Raw genomic sequence first — 27,673 nt, forward strand, 5'->3', positions numbered from 1 at the left:
CATTTTATACGGTTGTGTTTATCATCTTCTATCGTCACATGCGAACAATTTCATCTTGGGTTAAAAATCTCATCAAGGTCGACGCTATTGGTCGTACAGAGATTATCTCTGTACGACCATCTGTAAAAGTGTACCTCTTCAAACACCATCATCACCAAGCAACCTTTTCGCCGCCAGCTTCGTTCAACCAAGATTACCACCGCGACGACAACAACTACTACTACCAACTACAAGCATTCCCCCGACGTCGCCAACAGTTTCAACAGGACATCATTACCACCACACATACAGAACAGCTATATTACAGTTCCTGCGCCGACGTCTTCTCCATCAATGTACTGTCTACCACAATGTCGTGCGCCAACAACCCCACCACCAGGGACACACCATATTGCATGTTTTTCTTTCATTCCTTCAATTTGTACATTGCATGCATGTATCACACGAGTGTACATTTCATTTCTTTCATTTTCTTTGTGTGTGTTTGTGCTACATCTTGTGGGTGGTTTTCAGTGGCCATCCTGCCTCAGGCGTTCCAACAAAAAAAATTATATTATCGTGCGTTCCACACTGGCGAGCGGAACCCTGTAGTAACGCCGTGCGCATGCGTAGTCTTACGCATGCGTGGAATTCAACAACCAAGCTTTCCCGCTTTGATCGATCTTTTTCTTGCTGGCCAGCGATTGAGCAAGGACATGTCTAGCTGTCTCTCCATCTTTCGAACTCACGCTAGACAGCTCACATCAATATACCAACGTCCCAACAATCATGTTCTCACACACCGAAGACGTCTCAACAAACAAGATAAAAGATGTATATTTTCCACCATGAATAAAAATTGTTATGTTGATAGTCTGGAGTTCAGCGTTGCCGTTAATTCCTAATTTAATATAGGAAAGTCAGGTGTACATCTAATGATGTATAACCCACTTTCTAATCGAAAGGCAGAAGCAAAAATAAGGAATCTACACATTCACAGTTAAACGTATAAGTGTTCTACATAGTCCGAGGTGTATTTGTAGAGAATTTCATTATAAAGTATCCACTTTTCTCAAAGTTATGGTCATACAAAGTTTGTGGGGGGGGGGGTCAGAAATCTGTAGTTATGCCGATAATATTGTCGCAAATATTCGAGTGTTTCTAGTACTTTATTTTATTTAGTTAACGTAATTAATATTTTCTTTAATTTCTTCTTAATGGAAGGAAATATTATCTATGCATAACAATTATAATTGAATTTTATTTCTTTATGTGTGTTAAAAAGAAAATTATTATTCTGGTATAATCTTTGAAATTTGGTGAAGGCGTTGTTCTTAATTGGTATTTAAAAAATAAAGTTTTACATTTTTTAATGTAATAATAATAAAGAAGCTATTTGCGTATTATTATGAAAGGTCCACAATTACAGTACACACACTATTACACCCAAAATAACAATAGTCCTGTTGAGAAAAGGGAACCGGTAGGTAAGAAATTTAGTTAATTAAGACATTTTGTTCTTATAATTTATTATTATATTACAAACAGGATAAAAATAAGAAAGTTAAGATTATTCGTACATTCTGTGGTGTTATGAGCTGTGTGTTGTGGTGGAGAGAGGTGAGGCAAACAGAAGTGAAGCCAGACCGGACGTCGGCGACACGCGGTCGAAGGCTAGCACGTGGGGTCAGTCAGAAAACAGAGAGGTTACGAGAAAGACGTGTTCTGATCAGGAGCGATCGTGTACTCCGCTGCAGTCGACAAGGTAAGGTCCAACGTTTCATTCTGTCCTTTTGCTTCTTGTTGTCTTTTTTCCTCCATCACACCACAAGCTATTTCGGCCCATAAGAAAAAAAAAATTATGAGTGTAGTCCGAATTTCTAGTGATATAATTCAACCGTTTTGCGGCGACACGGACGTGGTCGCATGGCTAAAAAAGATGAAGCTGGTCGCGAAGCTCCGAGGGATATGCGACTTGGCAAGTTTTCTACCGCTCTACTTGGATGGTCCGACGTTGGCGCTATTTTTAGAGATGGAAGAGAGGGACCAAGTTAGCGCGGAGAAAATAGAAATCCGCTTGATGGAGGCCTTCGCAGAAGGAATGTTTGAGGCGTACGCTCGCCTGGGGAGAGCGAAGTGGACCGGCGAACAGGTCGACGTGTTTGCCAACGAACTTAGGAGGTTGGCTAGACTGGCGGGGTACCAGGGACAATCGCTGGATCGAACAGTAAAATTGGCGTTTGTAACTGGGTTTCCTGACCACCTGTCGGTCGAATTGCAGAAACTGCCGGACGTGAACACTATGCCCATGGCGGATATAATAACGAGGGCTCGTATGTTAGTTTCGTGTTGTAGATCGACACCGTTGGCAGCAGCGGCGACAGCAAAAGGTGGCCGACCAAGGAGTAGCGGTGAGGGGTCGAACAAGGAACGTGTGCGACCGTTCAAAGGACAGTGTTTCCGGTGTCAGAGCCCGCACATGGTGCGAGACTGCAAGTTACCCAAGCCTGAGGTCATTTGCTACCGTTGTCGAGAAACGGGACATTTAGCCAGCGAATGTCTGCAGGGAAACGGCCTAAGGGAGATTACTGTGCCAGTGGCCGTCCCTTCAGATCAATAAAGGCGCAATTTTTTCTACCCGTTGTTGATGTGCTAGTGGATGGGAAGATGTCGTGTGCCCTCGTGGACACAGGCTGTACAACGACCCTGATGACTCGTGGAGTGGAGAAAGCAGTGTGAGGGCAGTCGACGGAAGAGAGGTACGCTGTGAAGGCATTACTGAGGTGCAGGGAGCAAAGCTGGCGCTGCAAGCAATTGTAGTTGGCCACTTGGTGGATGAGATTGACGTGGTGATGGGGAGGGATGCAATCACCCGTTTAGGAGGTGTCACTGTCAACGAGGCCGGTGTGACTTTCGGGGTCGCCGGGAAACCGTGTATGACGACGCCGTGCATTGGTGAGAACCGCGAAGAAAACTATGCCGCGCACACTATTGAAGACCAGGATTTTCGTGCCGCCTTCGATAGCCAGAGGTGGCACTGGAGGGGAGAGCCCCCGACGTTAAAAAATAAAGTGGGCTGCTACCAGCATACTTTGAAAGGAGATGCCAGAAGCGAGTTCGAGGGGGAGGTGGAGCGGTGGATTAAGGAGGGCATATTGATCCCTTGGGAAGAAGAAGAAGAGAGCGGAGTCCTGCCGCTGATGGCGGTGGTACAGCCCACGATGCTGGTAAAGCGCCGATTGGGAATATTGCGGGAGCTAACCGCTGAGTTCGATCTGGAGCTGAGCGTAATTTTTGTGTCTTCCGAAAAGAACAGGGCAGACGTCCTAACCAGGGTAAAGCGAGCTTGGTTGCAGGTGCCAGAGGATGCGGAGCAGGCTGTGGCTGCAGTATGCTGTCTGAGTGACTCGGAGTTGAGCTGCATACCATGCATCACATGGGAGTGGACAGGACATTGTTTCTAGCCAGGAAAGTTGACTCCGAGGTAACGAGGCAGAGAGTGGTTAGCAGCTGTGACAGGTGCCAGTCTATTGACCCTGCTCCGGGCGTACATGAGGCGGGAAGTATTCCAATGGCCCACAACTGGAAACGACTGGCAGTGGACGTAACACACTACCGGCAGGGGACGTACCTCTCAATGGTTGACTGCGGATGGCCATATGGAGGGAGATGAAGACGGGGACTGCAGAGGAAATCGCAGGAGTATTAAATGGGATATTCCTGGAACGAGGCCCCGTGGATGAGCTGCTGCTGGATAATGGCACTGCATTTCACTCGGAGGTGCTGAAAGAAATGCTTGACGGGTGGCAGGTCAGCCGCTTTTTCAGGGCGGCATACCGGCCAAGTGGAAATGGAGTGGTGGAAAGGCATCATCGTACCATCAAGACCATGGCAGAGAGGGGCCACATTTCGCCAATCGAGGCCGTATTTTGGTACAATATGTCGCCCAGGTCAGGACAGGCTGAGGAGTCGGTGCCACACAGGGCAATATTCAGGTACGAGTGGGGGCACCTGTGTATTGCATCAATGCGACTCCGGGGAGAAGAAGAGCACACCTTCGTGCAGATCGGGGAAGAAGTTTGGGTAAAACCCCAAAATGCACGGTGCACATCACAGTGGGGGAAAGGAACTATAACCTCCATCAATTCAAAGAACAACGTCTCAGTCGATGGTATGCCACGCCATGTTTTGGATGTGCGGAAGATTGTCAGTGCTTCAGAGGATGGAACCAGCTGCAGTGGGCAGGATGATGAAGACAGTAGCAGTAGGCAAGATGATGAAGGCAGCGCGCCAGGAACTCAGGCCAATCCCGGGGTCGCACAGTGAGTGGGAGAGCCGGTTGAATGATCTATAGATCAGAGGGGCGTGTGTTGTGGTGGAGAGAGGTGAGGCAAACAGAAGTGAAGCCAGACCGGAAGTCGGCGACACGCGGTCGAAGGCTAGCACGTGGGGTCAGTCAGAAAACAGAGAGGTTACGAGAAAGACGTGTTCTGATCAGGAGCGATCGTGTACTCCGCTGCGGTCGACAAGGTAAGGTACAACGTTTCATTCTGTCCTTTTGCTTCTTGTTGTCTTTTTTCCTCCATCACACCACACATTCTTTCTTAGATCAATGTGCTTTGACGGCCCCAAATGACAAAGGCGCAGATATCGGCAAGATGCTGTGTGTTCAACTTCTTGATGGCAAGTGCGGGTGACCAACCTATTCACAAGGTTGCCAGATATCACCATTCACCAGAGTTCCACTACCTCAACTCACTCCCTTCTGATTTCTCCCCATCGCTAGAAACCCCCTTTTTTTCTACAAGTGCAAACACCAATATAATCTTAATACTACACCAGTAAGCTATGGTAAAATAGAAAATATATATTGTCATATCACAAATATACAACATTTGCCTACACAATCTCTGCCACGCTACACCGGTCAGATGGTAAGTTGTTAATTGCAGTACATAAGTTGAAATTACTGAAATTATGCTATTGTTTCTTTCTTTTCTGGAAAGTAGGCGCGTATCGGTAGCTGATGGTTCGCGGACTGGCACCGGTCCGTGGACCACCACTTTGACAATGTGCGGACAAGGGAGACAACTCTGTATTAACAATCTGCACAATTGTAGAAAGCGAAATAGAGTGCAATATTATTAAAAAAATAATCTCCACTCTGTCACTTGCGTACTTTTGCTATTTATCCCGTTACCTCTACGATATAATCGCGTACCAAAGTTTGCAAACGAATGGAAATATTAACCAAACTATGAACCATAACCTGAATTTTGTATACTCAGTAAATACGATTACAACAAACCAACAACTTGATCAGATTATAAATTATGCTTAATCCTACCTAAAGCCTTCGTTACCATATTAGCGACAACTGTATATGTAACAAAGGTTGTTTTACTCTAAAACGGATTCCAATATCAAAAACTGATTTTGAATTATTTGGTAATCCAAGAGTTCGTTCCCTTGTTAGGTTTTCTCACTGATGGAGAATAAGTGTGGTTTGTTTTGAATTATTTTTCCTTATTACGATTTTATTTTAATCATTATTGAATACATTCGGATCTTGTTCAAAACGGGGGCACCAGTTTTCATTTATGTTTTATGTAGTGTTTTTGGTACCGAAAGACTTTCAAACTTCGTATACTTATTAAGAAAATACTGGTGCCCCCGTTTTGAACAAGATCCGATATAAAATGTTGAATAAGATGATAAATGTAAGATTGATAGATGGAGATGCTAAAAAAGGTGACCTTTTAACTAACCCATTACATTTCCTACAAGATAGGGGAACCCAAAAGAAGGAGGGGCACTAACATTATCTTCCTTATGGAAATTTCTAATGAAAGAAGTTAAAATAATGTTTTAAGCTAGCAAGAGTTATCTGTCCTTATGTCAATGACGATGGCTGCGACTTTGAGGAAGAATTTGGGGAAAATCCGTTTATTTGGTCGTCTTTCACCGATTGCTTCCAGAATATCGTCTTTATATACAAGACCAACACAACCAATATTGACATTTGAAGATCGTATGAAAGGTAAATTGAAAACTTCACTCGATCTTACGTTATTATGTTTTCAATCAACAATGTCAACAAAGGTTATTTTTTTCTTTTCTCTCAATAATTTATTATTTTTAATTATTCTTAATCATAACAATTAAGAATGAAGAATACAATATTTATATCTGATTTATTGCAATTACGATTTCTGCAATTCATTATTATCTTATTAAATTATCGGTATAAATGGAGCAGTAATCGAGACTGTTGTGTCACTTAATTTCTTTTGAGCAGATATTTATCTATGAAGCTACTTACAGTTTCTTTTCTCTTCATTTGTGCTTCTGTCAGAGATTAAGAAAAAAGATCCTGTATTAAACCCCGATATAAATATCGGGTTACCTTTACCAAAGCGTTCAGCAACCTGCAAAAATAAGAACCGATTAAAGCAATGGAATATTGAAAGATTAAAGCTTGAACAAGATTCACGACTGTTGAAATGTAAGTATTTTCATTGTATTACATTTATGTAGGTTAAAAAAAAAAATTATTTCCGTCAGTTTCGACCATTAATGTTCCGTCAGCAGAACTGCTTTCCTCTCGGATCGAATCAGAGACTGTGTCAAAAGGCTTGTCATTTTTAATGACAGATACAGTCCATCAAACGAACTTTTTTCTCTGCCACTCACAGAGGTTAATAATAGACACCTGCTAGAGATATCCTGCTATCAGATGGAACACTGGATTTCATTGTGAAAAACTTGAATGAAATTTGTTGGTTAGTTCTCAAGTTTTAATGATGCACACATAGACAGGTAGGCACATATTCTGAAGGAGAGAGTCTGCTTAGATGAGATAAAGTTCAGTTTTATGCCAGGTAGAAGCACCACTGATGCTATATTCCTGGTACAGCAACTGTAGGAGAAAAACCTAGCCAAAGATAAACCCCTATATTAGCTTTTGTTGACTTGGAGAATGCCTTTGATAGGGTCCCCCGATCCCTTATCTGGTGGTCAATGAGGAAACTAGGGATAGAAGAATGATTAGTGAGAGCTGTGCAAGCCATATACAGGGACGCTGTCAGTAAGGTGAGGGTTGGCAACGAGTACAGTGAAGAATTCCTGTTAGAGGTAGGGGTTCACCAAGATTCAGTCCTCAGCCCCCTCCTATTTATCATAGTCCTCCAGGCAATAACAAAGGAATTCAAGACAGGTTGCACCTGGGAGCTCATCTATGCTGAAGATCTGGCCTTCATAGCAGGATCACTACTAGAACTAGAGAAGAAATTTCAGGTGTGGAAGCAAAGTTTAGAATTGAAGGGCCTTAGAGTCAATGTTGCAAAGAAAAAAAATTCTATTAAGTAGGAAGGCGAACACATCGCACAGCCCTTCAGGTAGGTGGCCCTGCTCGATCTGTAGAAAAGGTGTATGGAGAAACGCCATAAGATGTACCCAGTGTAAGCTATGGACATATAAGAGATGCAGCAACATCAAAGGAAGATAGCTTTCATGTGCGGCCAATGCACAGGGGCAATAAACACCACAGGTGCTCAGAAAACAGATTTCATCACATACCAGGGGGAGAAACTAGTAGTGGTTGATAGCTTCCGCTACCTGTTGTTGGGGTGGATGCTCAGAGAGTGTTACCACTAGAATAAAAATAGTCTGGGCAAAGTTCAGAAAGCTTGTACCCCAACTGGTAACAAAGGGCTTCTCGCTCAGAGTGAAAGGTAGATTGTATGATGCATGTGTGCGAACTGCCATGCTTCATGGCAGTAAAACATGCGCCGTGAGTGGTGAAGACATGCGTTGGCTCGAAAGAAATGAAGCTGGCATGATCCGCAGAATGTGAGCGCCCTGAGAGAAATGTTAGACATAAGAAGCATAGGATGTGGCATGCAAGAGAGATGTATGTGCTGGTATGGTCATGTACTACGGATGGATGAGGAGAGTTGTGTGAAGAAGTGCCACTCCCAAACAGTGGAAGGAATTCGGGGTAGAGAGAGAACCAGGAAGACATGGGATGAGGTGGTGAAGCATGACCTTCAAACGTTGGGCCTTACAGAGGCAGGGACTGAGAAGACCCGGCAAATAAAGTGAGTTCACAGCTGTAACCACACCAGTGTCACATAACCAGCCCACTCAAAAGTACTTTGGATTGTAGAGCGACATGCGATACTTGAGGAGACCTTTGGCATCAAGTACATCAACATCAAAATCAAATCAAATTACAATCAAATGGAAATTGTAGTTGTGACCCCTGTGCCGGTGTCACATAAAAAGCACCATCCAAACGTGGCCAATGACAATGCCACCTTGACTGGCTTTTGTGCTGGTGGCACATAAATAGCACTATCTGATTGTGGTCAATGCCAGCTCCCCTGGCCCGTGTGCTGGTGGCGCGTAAAAAGCACCAACTATCCTCTCGATTGGTTGGTGTTAGGAAGGGCATCTAGCTGTAAAAACACTGCCAGATCAGAATGGGGCCTGGGGCAGCCTCCTGGCTTCCCAGATCCCAGTCGAACTGTCCAACCCATGCCAGCATGGAAAATGGATGTTAAACAATGATGATGATTATATATATATATATATATATATATATATACCACCATGATTGACCACTAGCTACTAAATATTTTTTTTTTTTATATTCTCTCTATGTTTATTTTCTCATGTTCCTTTCTGTTGAAGAGTGTAGGCTTGAAATGTAAAAGATTTTCTCAACTTCCCAAGTGTTAAACTAATATACCTTTTTGTTGTTTACACATCTGTCTTCATCTTTTGCTTTTTTTTTGGTAAATTCCAACTATATATATATATATATAAAGTAACAAGCTGAGGAAAAAGATCATTCAGTAGACAGAATTAACTTATATTTTAAAGGTCCACTCCCATCTGCTACTTGTAACAAATATATTTTAAAAGTAGTTAATGAATATTCTAGATTCCATTTCGCTATTCCATGTGGGGACACTACTACTCCAACAACCATCAAGGGTCTTGGCTCAATATTCTCTGTATTCAGTATGCCTAGTTATGTGCAATCGGATACAGACTACTGTTTCATGTCGGAGGAATTGAAAGGATGGCTTCACAGTAAAAATATTGCCACTAGTAAAACAGGCTCTTATAAACCAAGACGAATGGACAGTGTAAACAATATAATGGTATAATTTGGAAGGCAATTAAACTTGCCTGTCACTCCCGAAAACTTGACATGAAATTGGGGTGGGGGGCCTTTTACCAGTTCGCCTTCATTATCAGCTCCCTATTTTGTACATCAACAAAAGCATGTTCAATTTTGCAAGACGGTCTCTAAATGGGACATAAATTTCTACACAGTTGAGTAATCCACATCCTGTCTTATTGAGACATTATATTTGCCAGTCAAAATATGATCCTTTGGTTGATGACAATCAATTGATTGAATCAAACCCCAGTATGACCATATCCAATATCCAGATGATTGTGAAAATAACGTATTGCTGTGCGATCTAGCACCATGCAGTTACAGACCACACAAAGTTCCCAACGGGGTATTGAAAATGACCAGTAATAATCAAACAGTGAACAATTGTGAATTAGATAAAGTTCCTGTTGGGTTTTCCCCAAATAACTCTTCTGACCAAGCCCTGATGAACTCAACAAATACAAACTTGGTCAACTCTCCTGAGCCTGTCCAGTTACCATTATGTCAGTCCCAGTGTTTAAGGCAACCCCCAGTTCAGCTTTAATCGTAAATATTCACTGTTCTGGTATATTCACTTAGAGAAAATATTATAGCTGGGGAAAATGATAACATTCTTCTGAGTGTCCTCTACACTATTTTATAGTGCAAGCATTTATAACATAGTAGGATGTGCCTGACATGATGGTATCAACTCAACAGTTTCTAACTTTTACATGATAATCCTGTTAATATTTATTTCAATAAGAACCTTTCACAACGTCTTATGTTTGAATAAAGAATACATATTTTGATTGTTAACTTTGTTTTATTTCCATCATTTCAATCAACACTTTGTAAATTTTTCCTCATGATTGTATAATTGAACAGGTCTATATTACAATTTATACCTCTGTATTCAACCTTATGTCAATTCATGTATGAGCTCTTATATCTGTAAATCTAACCTCACCATTTTTTAAAATGTAATATCATCTTCAGATAGCTCTTATTTTCTTTTTAAATTTTAGTTGCACAAATGTTGCTTAATATTGTATTTCATTATTTATCATCTATTTTAGTGGAAATTGATCCTGAGAAAGTAAAAGAAGAATCAATAAAAGAGCAATGGCCAAATAATGTACATAGGATTACCAAACATTATGGTATATACCGTGATCTTTTTGATAATGCTCATTTCTACCCTCAACCAGTACTGAATGTTTTTTATGATTATGATGAAGAATTTACCACTATAGTCTATAATGGAAACAAAATTCTCCCTTCTGAAGTAAGTCATATTTTTTTAATGTATTCAAAATGTGATTAGATAGGCTTTGATCTAACACAGTCAATGTTTTGGCTTTTGACAAACTTCCTTTCCATTTGACTCAATGTCCAAAAGAAAAGCCATCAGTAATACCTTCCTACCCCACACAAAGTGATGTAGGAAAAAACAACTGAAGTGTTCAAAGAATTTAAAATAAAAGCTAACCAGTAAGAATATGAAACAGGTATATTCCAAGAATTGTGTGTTAAGAGATTGAGTAATGTTATTTTTCTTTGGTATTAGTAACATACAGTTAAATCTTGAAATGAGGTTATTTTCATAGGATAACAATGGTAGTGTGGGAAAATCTGACGGAAATAATTCAATGTTAATATCCTTGGTAATATTTAAACAAATCTTTAATTGGTATGTTGAAAAAATGTATAAAAATCTAATGCAGAAGTGCATTGAGCTTTGTCAACATTCCACAGAACAAGTTTTCCCAACATATTTTTTGGTGTTTTGCTTTACTTTATTTGGAGAATTACCATGGGATGTGCAATATATGGGTGTTGCCTCCTACAACCTCAGCAAGTAACAAACAAAAAGAAAAAGAAACAAAAATGACCTAAACTACTATCATGTATCAATTTTTTTCACTTCCTGTTTAGTGTAGGAAGTTGGACAATTAGAATGTTATGTCATTTTGTTGAACAAGGAGAGCAAATATACATTATACTCACACAATCACATTTAGATTTAAACATATCATCAATCCATTGTCATCATCATTTAACATCTGTTTTCTATGCTTATATAGATAGGATGGCTTGACAGGAGCTGGCAAGTTAGAGAACTGCACTAAATTTCAGTCATCTATTTTGGCTTGCTTTTTACAGCTGCATGCTCTTTCTAATACCAAGCACTTTGCAGAGTGTATTGGCTTTTTTTTTTTTATGGCACCAACACCAATGTTTTTTCGGTGAAACAAGCTCAAGTGCTTTTTACATGGCACCAGCAGAAACAGGGTCATGAAATAACTTGCAAGATAAAAACACCAATTATAATTGGTGTCTTTGTCTTGCAAGTTAATAAGTATCTAGAACTAATGTATTGTCGTTGACACTGCACCCTGCTAAATTTTTTTACATTTCATTCAATATTTAAATATCTAACATAAAGTAGGTTAATAACATGATAATAATTTTTCAAAATTTTAGCCTCATTGTTAGAGACCAAATTACTGATATTTATTTTAAAAGGTTTCATTTCTTATAAGTGAGATTAAGTGTCTCAAACATAACATGATTATACAGTTTGGTTTTAAAATATTTTATCAATATCATTACTTATAATTAAGGTGAAACCACACAAAGTCTGTCATCCAAACAATATTTATCATCATTGTCATTTAATGTCCACTTTCTATGCTGGCATGGGTTGGATGATTTGACTGAGAAATTGCAAGCCAGGAGGCTGCACCCGGCTCCAATCAGATTTTGCAAAAGTTTCTACAGATGGATGCCCTTCCTAATGCCAACCACTCTGAGAGTGTAGTGGGTGCTTTTTATGTGCCACTGGCACGGGAGCCAGTCAGGTGGCACTGGCAACGGCCATACTCAGATGGTGCTTTTAGTGATAAAAAATGTTACTGCGAAAATGAAAATACTTTTAGTGTGAATCAGTAATTACAGATTCACAGGATAACTAAGGGTAACCATAACCCGAACCATGATTAAAATGTTGAAGCAATGGAAGGAATTGGAATTTAGCTATAAATTTGGTTGAATGTGAGGAAATAAAGGATATTGTTGTTATTCCCAGTTATTGTGATGGCATTGCTGTGAAAAATAGATACGTTAGGAAAGTGATCTCCCAAATTGCGCATGGTAAACAAATTCTTTAGGGAAGTCACAGAAGATGCAGTATCGAGCTTGTCGCTAAGACATTTATTAAAGATCTGCTTAGAGCTAAGAGATCATGAAGAGCAATCGTGTAGCATGGGATGTGCAAATTATACAAAGCAGCTACTTTATGTTGGCTGTAGTTGAAAGTATCTTATGTTTGATGAAAGGACAGTCAAAACCCACACTACATGACTAATGGAATGCAGAGTTTACCAACAATTTGTCTTTCACTTGTTTCAGTCACTTGACTTGCAGCCATGCTAAGGCACCAACTTAAAGGATTTTAGTCAAATAAATTAACCCCAGGACTTCTTCTTATTTTTTATAAGCTTTGTACTTATTCAGTTGGTGTCTTTTGCTGAACCGCTACATTACAGTGACATAAACACACCAACACAGGTTGTCAGGTGGTGAGAGACACACACACACACACATACATATACATGCATATATGATGGGCTTTTTAAGTTATCATCTACCAAATCCACTCACAAACCTTTGCTTAGACGGGGCCTATAGTATGATGCTTGTCCAAGGTGCCATGCTTGCACCTATGGTAACATCCTCAACATAACTACAACTCTAACTGAACACAGGATAATTTTTCAATGGACAGTCCTGGACAAGCAAAATTGAATGAATTCCATAAGTGCTATAATGGGAAACAAATGCAAGAGAAAGAAAGCAATGAAGATCTACTATGATATAATATCTACTGAAGTGTTGGGACATGATACCCTCATCAACTATGAACTTTTTTTACCAATTCAAATGGAATGCTGCTCAATAACTAAATACATATTAAATATGAAGGATGTGCTAAGTTTGGAAAGAAATGAAGACCTATCATGCTCCACTGTATATGTAATGTTAGTATCAATGAACTGAGAGAAAAACTGGGTATTAGAGAAATTGGATGTATTGTGGATGTAGAGAAGACTTTGCTGGTGTGTATGGAGGATGCCAATTGGAGTAAAGAAATTCCAGGTGATTAAAGTGGACGGAATCTGCAGAAGATGAAAACTTATAAATACATCAGTAGAACTAGTGAATGCTGATCATAGGGTGCTAAATCTTCATAAAGGAGATAAGTAAACTGTGACAAATGGAGAAATGATATGTTGGAAAGATATTTGTATTATTAACAAGTAACTTCTTATCTAATAGGCTTCTGTTGTGCCGTACATTAAGCTGAATTTACCATCTGAGGAAAAAGATTCTTCTTTCTGGTCATTGATATTGACTTCTCCTGATGAACATCTCCAAGATAACACTATGGAATATTTACATTGGTTTATGTAAGTATTGTGTTATTTCAACTTTCTTTGTTATCTTTTTATATCTAGCGGTGGTGTTTAATTCGTGTTTACTCTCAGACTGTGTATAGGTTACTTTATTGTGTGTGTGTGTATACATTTCAATATATGTGTATATATATATATATATATATGATTATAAGGAAAATTATTCCCGCCAATGCATAGACTTCACTTTGAAGTGCTCAGGATATTCAAACCTGAGGTGTTAGAATAACGCAGAAGAAAGAATCAGAGTTAGGTAAATCAAGTTCATTTATTATATTTATCCAGCCCCCAGACCCAACACACATGAATTTCTACGAAAGTATATTCAATACATCAAACATATCAAAACTATATAGATAGATAACAATATAGAGTAATCAATAAAAATATATAGCTATATACATTAAAAGTATATTCCAAAAATAAATACATATGTATATTGACAACACTTTCTTACTGACACACTTCCTCTCATCTAACATGGTTTTACCCCAGTTGAGCTGTTTCTTCTTGGAAGCTGTTGGAATTAATTACCAGGATTGTTTCTTGAATGCAGCTAGCTTTAAATCTTCTTTATAAATCATGTGCATTCATGATTTTAAAATACCAAGAACTTTTTTATAGTTTTTCTGGCATTCCTGTGGGGATTTCAGTTCATTTGCTTCTTCACAGCTTCAACGGTTGGTTTGGTACAAATTGATCATTTCCTACCAGGAATTGGCTTGCTACAGGTAGTAGCAAACTCCAGATTTCATTTTCAGGTATTCAACACTGTTTTAAGACAAACATTGAACTACATTATGTCCTTGTTGCTCACTCAAGCTGTTTTCAAAGTGACAATTTGGTCATGTTTTATTTTCAATGTCATGTTTGTTTACAAACTTATTATAGACGAATGAAACAATACTCACATAAACAAAAGACATGCAAATCTTTATGTAAAGTGTAGATATTATTACATGAGTTTTGAACATGAATAGCAAAGGCACCAAGACACTGTGAATAACAACAGCACCACTCATTATTTGTATTTCCTTTCAGCTGGCCCTGTTGACCACCACTACTTGATTTCTATCTTTTAGTAAGTCATGTAGCCATTCTCCAAGTTTTCCCCCACTATGTCAAGATTGCATAGCTCGTGACATATCCTTCCAGGGTTGACTTAGTCAAAAGTTTTTTTGTTTTTTTTTACAAAGTCCAGATATATCACATACATATTTGAGTTGTTGAGCTGCTGCTTTAGCACCCACTCGTAGTGCTGCAAGAGTTGTGTCGGTCAGCAAATCATTCTCTTAAAGGAATGCAATTCATTTCCTTCAGACTATTCGTTCCATGACCTTCGTGAATATGTGAGGTCACTGAGATAGGCCTATAGTTTTTTTATCATCTGCTCTGCTTCCTTTGTGAATAAAGCCTCCTTCGGTTTGCCCAGGAATTTACCATTTGCAAGGAAGCTTTGAAAAAGAAGCTGCAGTGATTTTGCAAGTGCTCATTTCAATGACTTGAGAAGGATTGCTGGGAATTTATCAGGGACAGTAGCTGAGTTTTTGTCTACATTATCTATTACCAGTATTACATGCCCTTCTTTGATGTCTATGTAATCAATTGTTATTGCTTCCCTTTCTGCTTCTGTAGTAGAAAAGAATTTTACAGATTTATAAACTTGCATGTGTTGTAAGGATGGGGTGAAGACACTTTTGAACTGTTTATTCAGTAGTTCACCTATCATCATAGGGTTTCCCAGGAAGGAACCATCCTTCTGAAGGAGCAGCCCTACTTTGCAACACACAAAGGCAGTTTCCTTGGTGTACTTAAAGAAGGCTTTACGGTTTGATTTTATATTTCTTTTTATAACACAACTTCTTTGCTCCTTTTTTCATGGGAGCATTTCAGATGCATCTTAACCTCCAGCAGTGCTGTTTCCAGACAGGACTTTTCACTGCTGTTGAGTTCTCTGTCGAGGTTTGCAATCTTTGTATACTGTCTCATAAGAAATTTTCTCTCCCTGGGAATCTTGTTTTTATGTGCAGTGGCCCTTCTCTCTGGAACAATATTGTAGCATATGGCTTGCATTATGGACATAAAAGTTTTTAATCTCATGTCTATGTCTGGTTTAGAGAGACATTGGGACCAATCCCGTTTGGTGATCTCTTTCCCAATTGATTTCCAATCTGCTTTATGGTGGTTCAGATTGGATAGATTTTCGGTGCTTCTCATAGGCTGCATATTTGTGGGTTCCTTTGTTCCATACATGGTGAGCTCTCGTGTTGTGATCTGAGACTAGTGTCAGTGTGACTTCCACATTATGAATGAGATCCACATTGTTTGAGAAGCAGAGATCAAGTGTATATTGCTTGCCCTAGTTGGTTGGAGTATTATATGTTGGTGGGGTTGAGCAGGGATTCCACATGACTTTGCTCACATCGAATCATTTCTGAGAGAAGAAGGCCTTCAGGCTATCCTAAATTAGGCAAGTCGAAGTCTCCCATGTGAAGTACACTGATGTGCTCTTCTAGTTTTATTAAGGCATTCTTGTCTTCCAAAGCAGTCTTCAAATAGGATTTGGAGCATCTGGTAAGCGATATGTAGTACACATGACTATATTGAATTGTTTTATGTGTACAATTAGTGTGTCACACACTGAGTTTGAGTGTGGCAAAAGGATCTGGAGCATTAGATTTTCATAGATGTACCTTGCAATGCCACCATGGCTCCGGTCTTTTCTGTCACTAGACACAATACAACATACTATGGTATGTGTATTTATGCATCTGTGATGTCAGGTTTTACGTGTGTTTTGGTGAGTGCTATGCATAAGGCTTGATTGCATGCTACTTTCTTTCAGCAGATGACATAGCTTCATTTCTCAATTAATTTGAAAGATGTTTTGCATTTTCCATTAATGCAGACATGTAAGTAATTTATTTGTTATTAGATATAATAACATAAATTATCCACATGTTTTAAGTTACGAAATAATTTGTGATAATATTTCAATTTTCTTATTGTTACAAAAAATTTCAGCAAAATATTTCTTTTCATGACTCTATACACTACTTATCCTTTTTTCTCTTCTATCATACTATATATTCTATACGTTTGGTAGAATGATACATTAAGGGACAATTAGTGGAATTTGTCTAGTTTTTGGATCATGTAGTTGTTGATGATGAATATTTAATCTCATTTTTCAAGTGAGTTTATTTTGTCCAATATAGTCTTCCCTGCATCCATACATTTGATGGGCAAATAGTAAAGTTTTTGAAGAACAAGTAAAATGGTTTTTCACAGTAAGATCTTGTCCTGGTTTAAATAGATTAGTAGCTTCATCGTTTTATGATGAAAAATTGATTTACTTTCTTTAGTTCATTTAATGTTTATATTCTGTATTCAGATTTTTCAAATTGACAGAATTCATTTTGTAGTCATTAATCTTGTTTAAACTGTTCTTTTTGACATTATCAAAATGACTTTCCAACCAAGTGGTATAAAATATATTTTAACCATTCTGTTTAGATTTATTATACTAATGTAATTTTGTTTAATTTTCTTATTTCAAATCGTTGTGTAATCTTTCTACTAAATAAGTTCTTAATCTTTCAAATAATTTTTTGATCTACTTTTCCAACAGAGGTAATATTCCAAACGACCAAATTGAAAATGGTGAAGTTATCTGTAATTATTTTCCCCCATTTCCTCTCAAGGGCACAGGATTTCATAGATATGTGTTCCTTTTATATAAACAAAACAAAAAATTAGATTTCTCATCAGAATTGAGACCACCTAACTGGTATGTATTTAATTTTAATATATTTTGTATGTATTGTTATATTAATAAATCATCATCATCATTTAATGTCCATTTTCCATGCTGGCATGGATTGGACAATTTGACAGTGGCTGGCAAGCTGGAGGGTATGCCAAGCACTATTGTCTGTTTTGGCATGGTTTCTATGATTGGATGCCATTCCTAATGACAACCACTTTAGAGAGTGGAATGGGTTCTTTATATGTGGCACCAACACCAGCAGGGTCACCAAGTAACTAAAAAGGGGACTTTGTCTTAGTCCCCTCGACTGGGTGGGGGGAGTGGTACTGAGGGAGGTGGCTTTGTGCCAGTTGATGTGAGGTTAAAAAAATAATATAGGAATAGAGATACATGCTTTTATCCCAGTTGGAGAAGATGGGAAAAAGAAAGAGTTAGAGAGAGGAAAGATTGTGATGGAGAGAGTGAGAGAGATTGTGGTGGATATGTCAGGACATACCCTCAGAGCACATTAAGTGTTGTGGGGAAATATAGGTGAAGTAATGGGGGAAAATTTCATTAGAATGTGAGGAGAGCTGGTTAAATGATATAGAAGTGGCTGTAGTAGAGGGCATTAGGAGTAATTGGTGTAAGGATGGATGCAGTAGAGCAGGGAGGAGAGAGAGCATTGGAATGGAAGTGGTTCTAAGGATGGAGTCTGATAGAGAGGAGAGAGCATGGCTGGAAACAGTCACTGAAGAATGGAAATGGTTATGGGGAGAAGGAGGAAACAAGAAGGTAATGAAAGAAAGAGTGTGTGCATAGGATGTGCATATTCTGCTTTCAGGTAATTATGGTAGGCAAATAATATCAGCGATAACTGTGACAAGTGTAGGGAATAAGATGTGCGGGAGCTTGATGGGGCAGTGAGAATGGAGGTAGGGCAGAGCTATCATCATCATCATCATCATCATCGTTTAACGTCCGCTTTCCATGCTAGCATGGGTTGGACGATTTGACTGAGGACTGGTGAAACCGGATGGCAACACCAGGCTCCAGTCTGATTTGGCAGAGTTTCTACAGCTGGATGCCCTTCCTAACGCCAACCACTCAGAGAGTGTAGTGGGTGCTTTTACGTGTCACCCGCACGAAAACGGCCACGCTCGAAATGGTGTCTTTTATGTGCCACCCGCACAAGCCAGTCCAGGGGCACTGGCAACGATCTCGCTCGAAAATCCTACAGAAGCCAGTCAGGCGGTACTGGCAACGGCCACGCTCAAAATGGTGCATCTCATGTGCCACCCGCACAAGAACCAGTCCAGGGGCACTGGCAACGATCTTACTTGGCTTGCCGGGTCTTCTCACGCACAGCCCATTTCCAAAGGTCTCGGTCCGTAGTCATCGCCTCGGTGAGGCCCAATGTACGAAGGTCTTGCCTCACCACCTCAGCCCAGGTCTTCCTGGGCCTACCTCTTCCACGGGTTCCCTCAACTGTTAGGGTGTGGCACTTTTTCACGCAGCTATCCTCCTCCATTCTCACCACATGTCCATACCAGCGCAATCGTCTCTCTTGCACGCCACAACTGATGCTTCTAATGTTCAGCTTTTCTCTCAAGATACTTACACTCTGACGGGTATTCACATTGACATTACACATCCAACGGAGCATACTGGCTTCATTCCTTGCGAGCTTACGTATGTCCTCAGCAGTTACAGCCCATGTTTCACTGCCATGTAGCATGGTTGTTCGTACGCATGCGTCATACAGTCTGCCTTTTACTCTGAGTGAGAGTCCCTTTGTCGCCAGCAGGGGTAAGAGCTCTCTAAACTTTGCCCAGGCTATTCTTATTCTAGCAGCTACACTTTCAGCGCACCCACCCCCACTACTAACTTGGTCGCCCAGATAGCGGAAGCTATCGACTACCTCTAGTTTTTCACCCTGGAATGAGATAGAAGTTGTTTCCTGTTTGTTTGCAGTCTTTATTGCACCTGAACATCTGCCACAAACAAAAACTAACTTGCTAGTTAACCTGCCTTTGATGTTGCTGCACCTCTTATGTGTCCATAGCTTGCACCGGTAAATTATATCATTTCTTATTTCTTTATTGCCCACAAGTGACTACACACAGAGGGGACAGACAAATGGATTAAGTCGATTATATTGAACCCCACTGCATAACTGGTACTTATTTAATCAACCCCGAAAGGATGAAAGGCAAAGTCGACCTCGGCGGAATTTGAACTCAGAACATAGCGGCAGACGAAAGACTGCTAAGCATTTTGCCCGGTGTGCAAACGTTTCTGCCAGCTCACCGCTTTTTATATCATTTCTCTTACTCTCATTGCATATCAGAATTTCTTGACTAAGTTAATATCAAATTAATGTAAAATATTATTGTTTTGATTTTACACACTTTAAACTTGTTTTTGGGGTTTTTTAAAGTTATTGTGTTAATGAGTCTGTCAGTGGGTTCATTTTCAGGAAAGGGCAACTTCTCTGACTCTATCCTCACTTCCAGCTACAGATTACTGATAAAAAAAAAATTAATTAAAAAAAAAACGGTAAATGACCACCACAATCTCTTTCTCTCTTGAGATACCAAATAGAGCCAATGGAGATTGATACTATTTTGCATTATACATCAGTAATCTCTCACATGTCACAAAATCAGTGAAAATAGTGCCCACATCAGCATAATCTTCATTTGTCTCTCCTCTTACCTTTTGAATTTCAGTTTCCTGGCAAGTTACTCTGTTATAGTGTTATTTTTTTTAAATGGTATCAAATATCACAAAATTCCTACTGACACCTTCATAATAGTGGTTCAGATAAACATATGTACCTGACTTTTATTAACATGGAGAAAACCTTTGACAGGGTCTCCCCATCCCTTATCTGGTGGTCAATGAGGATACTAGGGATAGATGAATGGTTAATGACAGCTGTGCAAGCCATGTACAGGGATGCTGTCAGTAAGGTGAGGGTTGGCAACGAGTACAGTGAAGAATTCCGGGAAGAGGTAGGGGTTCACCAAAGTTCAGTCCTCAGCCCCCTCCTATTTATCATAGTCCTCCAGGCAATAACACAGGAATTCAAGACAGGATACCCCTGGGAGCTCCTCTATGCTGATGACCTTGCCCTAATTGCTGCATCACTATCAGAACTAGAGAAGTTTCAGGTCTGGAAGCAGGGATTAGAATTGAAGAGCCTTAGAATCAACCTAGCTAAACCAAAATCCTAATAAGTAGGAAGGCAGACAAGCCACAAACCCCATCAGGTAGAAGGCCCTGCTCGATCGGTAGAAAAGGCGTAGGTAGAAACTCCATAAGATGTACCCAGTGTAAGCTATGGACACATAAGAAGTACAGGAATATCAAAGGAAGGTTAACTAGGAAGTTAGTTTTTGTATGTGGCAGATGCACAGGAGCAATAAACACTGAAAATGTGCAGAGAACAACTTCTGCCACATTCCAGGGAGAGAAACTAAAAATGGTTCATAGCTTCCATTACCTAGGTGACCAAGTCAGTAGCGGGGGTGGATGCTCTGAAAGTGTAGCTGCTAAAATAAGAATAGCCTGGGCAAAGTTCAGAGAGCTCTTACCTCTGCTGGTGACAAAGGGCCTCTCACTCAGAGTAAAAGGCAGACTGTATGATGCATGTGTACGAACAACCATGCTACATGGCAATGAAACATTGGCTGTGACTGCTGAGGACATGCGTAAACTTGCAGGGAATGATGCCAGTTTGCTCCGCTGCATGTGTAATGTCTGTGCATACTCAACAGAGTGTAAATACCTTGAGAGAAATGTTGGACCTAAGAAGCATCAGATGTGGTGTGCAAGAGAGACGACTGCACTGGTATGGTCATGTGGTGAGAATAGATGAGGATAGCTGTGTGAAAAAGTGTCACACCCTAGTGCTTGAGGGAACCTGTGGAAGAGGTAGACACAGGAAGACCTGGGATGTGGTGATGAAACACGACCTTCAAACATTAGGCATCACTGAGGCAATGAGTAGTGACCGAGACCTTTGGAAATACGCTGTGCTTGAGAAGACCCGGCAAGCCAAGTGAGACCATAGCCCATGGCCCATGCCATTGGTGTAAACATCCAACTTTTGCGTACCTTTCCTTCATTGGACACTAAACTCTGCTTGCAAAGACCTGTTGAGGCAAGTGAAATTGAAATCAAATTCGATGACAGCGCCACATGAATGGCATCTGTGCTAGTGGAGTGCGAAGAGCACCATCCGAGTGTTCACTGACTCCCATGCTGGTGGCACGTAAAAAGCACCATTCAAGTGTGATCATTACCAGTGTTGCCTTACTGGCACATGAAAAACAACATCCGAGCGAGGTTGTTGCCAGTACTGCCTGACTGGCCCTCGTGCCGGTGGCACGTAAAAACATCCTCTACACTCTCGGAGTGGTTGGCGTTAGGAGGGGCATCCAGCTGTAGAAACTCGGCCAGATCATATTGGAACATGGTGCAGCCATCTGCGTCACCAGTCCTCAGTCAAACCGTCCAACCCATGCCAGCATGGAAAGTGGATGTTAAATGATGATGATGATTTCATGATATACCATCCACTTTTTGAAATAGCATTTCACAACTGCATGCTAAAAACTAGGAAGAGAAATCAGCTTGAAATACAGTAGTTTCAAAGCCATCCTAGTCATGTAGAGTGAATGTTATGTAGAAAACAGACATGAACAAAAATAATTTTAGAATAAATTTACTTAAAAATAATATTCTAGAGAAGATTTACAAGCAGTGTTATATTATGAAGGAATAAAATTAATGTAAATCCTGTTACCTCTGATTTTCCATGGTTACATAGGTGTGACTGGGTTTCTCCAGCATCTTACCACTTGTGGTTCTTTGTCATCTCCTTGATGAGGTTTAACTTTCTTGTGATCAACCTTCACTACCGCCTCCATGTCTTTCTCACTCATCATATCCTGCAAGTTCCTTCTGATTACATCACCATTTGGCTCTTCTTTATCAAACTATTACCATTCATAAATATCATATGAGTTCAGTCACTACATCTCATTCTCTTGTAGCCAGTTTTTCTCTCAGCTTATTTCTGCTCTTTTATTCATGCACTCTTATATTACCTATCTGCCACAAGAGGCTACCTTCATTTCTTTCCAGTCTTCACACATCTACTTTGATTGCATGTTTCACTGTCACACAATATAACTCTTCATACACTCATAACACAATCTACTTTTTCCTGTGAAGAAGAATGTTTTTTATTGCGAGCTGAGGTAATAGCATTCTAGACATTTTACAACTCTTCCTTATTCTGTCTACAAAGCTTTGAGGTACCCTCTTTCACTGCCAAATTGGTCATTATCTATATAACAGAAACTGTTAACTATTTTAGAGAGACTTTCAATAAAATATAACCATGCATCATAAATAATACAAAAATTATTTGTCAGTCCTTTTTTGGTAACTTCATTCCTAAAGTGGTTGGCATTAGGAAGGGTGTCCAGCTATGAAAACTATGCCAATAGAGACCTTGCTAGTGATGGTGCCATGTTAAAAGCACCCAGTCCACTCTGTAATGTGGTTGGTGTTAGAAAAGGTAGCCAGCTGTGAAAACCATGCAAAACAGACAGTGGAACTCAGTGCAGTCTTCTGGCTTGCCAGCTGTTTAACCCATGCCAGCATTAAATGATGATGTTTCCTAAAGTATTAAAGTACTTTGAGTTATCTTGTTTCTTTGTTTTTTGTTTTTTTTCAGTAAGTCCCTTGAAGAAAGAACATTCAAAAATCTTGATTTCTACAAAAAATTTGAAGATGATTTGACTCCTGTAAGCTTGCAGTTTTTTCAAAGTGAATGGGATAAAAGTGTTACTCAGGTTTTCCATGATATACTTGGTGAGTATTTTCTCTCATTCTTTTATTGATTTAACATGAACTATGATCATGCTGGAGCACCACTCTTTCTAGAGTACAATTGAATGCATCACTCTCAGTACTTATTCTAGCAATTTCAGAATGATGAAAGATAAAGTGAACCTGGTCATCATTTAAACTCAGAGCATAAATAGCTGTATCTAAATAGCATAAGGTATTTATTTATTGAATGCTCTGTCAGTTATTCCATACACTCATGTAAATGTTTTTATTCATTCTTTTTGTCAAATCTTAAAGTTATGAACATCAGAAATCTCTGTTCTGTTAATATCTTCCTAATTTGTCAGTTCCTATTAGTTCAGAGATCTGAAAATGGGTTGCTTTTTTTCTGGATTTTCATATTTTCTGAACTAACTGCTGTTTTTGCTGTGTATTCCATTCTAAAAACTGACTGTTGAATGATTGGATCATGGGCATGCCATCTACATTCTAGATAATGTGTCTGGATTTGCATTATCCAATGTGCTTTTCCATTAAAGCATTTGATGGGCATTTGGTGATGTTTATATACTCTTGCACCACCAAAGAGGTCATTGTGTTATATCAAAATGCTGTGACTAGAATAGGTCAAAATAGGTAGAAATTTATTACACCCATTTCTGTTGTGAGTTCAAAAATTATCCAGCTCCACTTTACCTTTCAACATTCTAAGCTTGCTAGAATATGGATGTATTTGTAATAAAGTCAAACATAATAGTGATATTTTGATATTATTGGGTCATCCCATAAATAATGCCTTTTTTTTTTTATATCTCTTTTATTTTTCAAAATTAAGATGAACAAAGTTTATTTTTTAATCTAAAATACATTGCTACGAGGAGGAGTGAACCCCTTCTACCCTCTAGCAGCTTACAGGATTGCAAAACTGACTCAGTTTCAAGCTGTTTGCCTCATCTTCAGTCGTTAGTACCTGCACACCAAAGCAATATCTAGAATCTGCTACCGCTAACTGCTTTTTGCGGTCCTATTAGCTGCTAGAGGGTAGGTGGTGTTCGCTCCCCCTGCTGGCAATATATGGTATATGAAGGGTGCAGAGTGTTGCAGCGATAACCAGCTGGTGGAGGAGAATCTGCCTGGGGTTAAACTAGTAGTGACATTCAACAGCCACCTTGATATGGCGACAGGCTTTACTGTTTACTATACGTTACTACTCTATCTCTTCTTGAGATTTTATAACTAATACTCTCCTTCATTTTCTACAATGCTCTTCCGTCTATCTGGTAGACTTGCAAAGCCCCTCTTCCAAAATTCACTTGTCTATGATGAAAAGTACTCCTCCAGTACTGTTCTGACCTTGTCTATAAAATTCATATTTTTTTCCGTCAAAAGGATTTTTAAGACTGTGGAATAAATGTTAATCAGATGAGGCAGTGTTCAGCAAATACAGAGGGTGGGGCATTGTTTCCCATTAAAACTGCTTCAGCCTTTGGAATGTCATTGTCACTGTATGTGGCTGAGCATTTTCCTTATGGAAGAACACCTTTCGTCTTGAAAACAAAGATGGTCAGGTGAAATTGTAGTCATGCACAGTGCCAGTGACATGTAAGAGGCACTTGTGCTGGTGAGACATGAAAAGCACCCATATGCTAGTGACACGTAAAAACACCTGTGTGCTTGTGACAAGGCTTTAGGCTCATCATTTCCTTGATGAGGGGAAAGGTTGTCAATTGAAAGAGAGAGGGCAGTTTTGAAGAAAAAAAAAAAAATTATCAAAAATCAAGCAAGTGTAAGAAATTAATTAGAAAATGATAGAGCCTCTAACTTATTTTCATCCATTTAGTCTGACATTCTTTTTTTTTTTTCTTTTTTAGAAATGCCCGAACCATCATTTGAATTTATTTATCCTGTCAGATATCATCCAAAAGAGAAAAAATGGCCACATAAGAAACCTTTCAACAAGTAAGTGTTGTTGTGATTTTACTGATAAATAACGAAAGCAATATATTTTCTGTCTTTTATCTTTTGTCTTTCATCTTTTAATTGAAACAGTCATTAGACTGCAGCCATGAAGCCTTGAAGAATTTTTAGTTGAGCAAATTGACCACAATACTTTTTTTAAGCATGGTACTTCTTTTATCAGTTTCTTTTGCCAGCTCGCTAAGTTACAGGGTCGTAAATAACCCAACACCAGTTGTCAAGCAGTAGTGGTGGACAAGTGCAGGCACAAATTCTCTCTCACACACACAAGCTTCTTTCAGGTTCTGTCAACCAAAGCTACTCACAAGGCTTTGGACAGCCTGAGGCTATAATAGAAGACAGAGGATGTTAATGATTTGGTTTCTTTTCAGCATTTGGTCACTTTATTTGCAATCAATATTGTTGGATCACCATATGATATGTAGTGTTTGACATTAATGTACGTGAAATGCAGAGACATATTGGATTATGTAGTCTGTAACACACTATTTTTAACCATTTATAATTCAAATTCTTCTGTCAAATGTAATAGACACTGGTCAAAGCCTTGTGAGTGAATATCATAGACAGAAGCTGAATGAAATCTGATTGTGTGTGTGTGTGTATGCATGCATATGTGTTCATATTTGCATTTCTCCAGAGTTACTGTGCTGCACTCAGTGATATTTTCATTTCACCTATCAAGAAAAAATTCCTACACTTGCTTTGTACCTTCGAAGACATGTGAAATAAGAAATCCTTATCTTAAAATACAGGTATGGGTTGTTTACAAGAAGAGTATACAGCACTGAAACAATGTCTCAAGATTATATTCATCTAACTCATGTTAGCATGGAAAAAATGAATGTTCCAGGATGAACTTCTGTCTTGTGACATATAATACTATTTTTATTAAACATCTTTCAAGCAAACTCGGTCTAAAACTACATTTAAAATATTTTGTGCTATTTGGTTTTCAAAGAGACATTTTGACTGACTTAAAATATAGGTATTGTGGAACGTTTGCTATAGTGTGGAATTATTTAACATGGAACACATTTTCCCTTGTTTCCCATGTTACAGCAGAGTACAACATTTTTACATGATGGATGCTTCTACCTTTACCAAAAAAATATTTTTTTTTTTAGCCTTTATCATTGCTTTCCTAAATTTAGTACACCATAAGTCTATGTGAAACATATCTTTCACCTAAAATTGCTTTTGTCATTTGCCTTCTTTGTTTTCTCATCAGAAATTCAGTAAGAAATTAGTGTTGCATATCGATTACTCATGCAAAGGAAGACAACTCTGATTTCATTGGAGTTGTCATTTGGATAATGTGGTTCGAGTTTTCCTACTACCGACAATATTTAAGTAGAATTTTCTACTTACATATTTCAAATATACAAATCAGAAATTTGTTTCTCTTTAGCACCGGTTCTCGTCCGATCACCGAAGTTAAGCAACATCGAGCCTAGTTAGTACTTAGATGGGTGACCGCTTGGGAAACCTAGGTGCTGTAAGCATGCCGTATCACACCATTTCGAGCGTGGCCGTTGATCGTTACCAACGTCGCCTCCCTGGCATGTGAAAAGACATTCAAGCGAGATCGTTGCCAGTGCCGATGGACTGGCTCCTGTGCAGGTGGCACGTAAAATGCACCATTTTGAGCGTGGCCGTCGCCAGTTCCGCCTGACTGGCCTTCGTGCCGGTGACACATAAAGCACCCATTACACTCTCGGAGTGGTTGGTGTTAGGAAGGGCATCCAGCTGTAGAAACTCTGCCAAATCAGATTGGAGCCTGGTGTAGCCATCTGGTCTACTAGTCCCCAGTCAAATCGTCCAACCCATGCTAGCATGGAAAGCGGACGTTAAACGACGATGATGATGATGATGATGATGATTTTGATGATGATGATGATTTTGATGATGATGATGATGATGGTAGTCGTCGTCGCCGATTCTTTCTCTAAGTATGATGTATAAATCTAAAATATAGAATAGGCTTGGTAGTGCTTCAAAGACTGTATTTCAAAATAAAGTGATAAGTGATATGTAATAAGGACAATTGACATATGTACTAAAAGAAGGACAAAACTGATGACTGAGTTTCAAGATTTTGCAATAGCTGTATTGTTTTTATCTGAAACACAAATGAGCCAGATCATAAAATTAAAAAAATAATAATTGTCTGACATATAATGTACTTTTACCTTTCAGGTACTTGGATATTTACAGAGATAGTAAAAGTATAAACGAAGAAATATTAAAGGAAAAGTTAAAGACATCCTCTCCCTTCAAGCCACCCTCTCCAAGACCATTATACCCTAACAGTTACCGTGTTCCTTTGACTTATCCAAAATGGTATAGGTCAAAACTATCAAATATGAGACTTGGTAAAAATCAATGGAAGGATTTATATAAAAATGACTGAAATGTGTTTTTTCTTAATAAATGCTATAAACATTTTTA

At 39.2% G+C, this 27,673-nt stretch overlaps 2 protein-coding genes across 2 annotated transcripts; both read left to right on the forward strand.

The window, feature by feature from the left end:
- The first annotated feature begins 1,461 nt into the window (after positions 1-1,461).
- Positions 1,462-4,943, forward strand: LOC149135468 (uncharacterized). Its single transcript, XM_089352180.1, has one exon. It carries the CDS (start codon positions 1,841-1,843, stop codon positions 2,597-2,599), a length of 759 nt encoding a protein of 252 aa, XP_089208306.1. The 5' UTR covers positions 1,462-1,840; the 3' UTR covers positions 2,600-4,943.
- Positions 4,944-5,773: 830 nt separating this feature from the next.
- Positions 5,774-27,673, forward strand: LOC106878769 (large ribosomal subunit protein mL38). Its single transcript, XM_089352181.1, has 8 exons — positions 5,774-6,019; positions 6,335-6,484; positions 10,231-10,439; positions 13,493-13,623; positions 17,261-17,419; positions 23,130-23,266; positions 25,117-25,204; positions 27,422-27,673. Exons 1-8 carry the CDS (start codon positions 5,875-5,877, stop codon positions 27,633-27,635), a joined length of 1,233 nt encoding a protein of 410 aa, XP_089208307.1. The 5' UTR covers positions 5,774-5,874; the 3' UTR covers positions 27,636-27,673.

Source organism: Octopus bimaculoides, chromosome 5 (genome assembly GCF_046866305.1).
Source record: "Octopus bimaculoides isolate indiv1 chromosome 5, ASM4686630v1, whole genome shotgun sequence".
Lineage (NCBI taxonomy): Eukaryota > Metazoa > Mollusca > Cephalopoda > Octopoda > Octopodidae > Octopus > Octopus bimaculoides.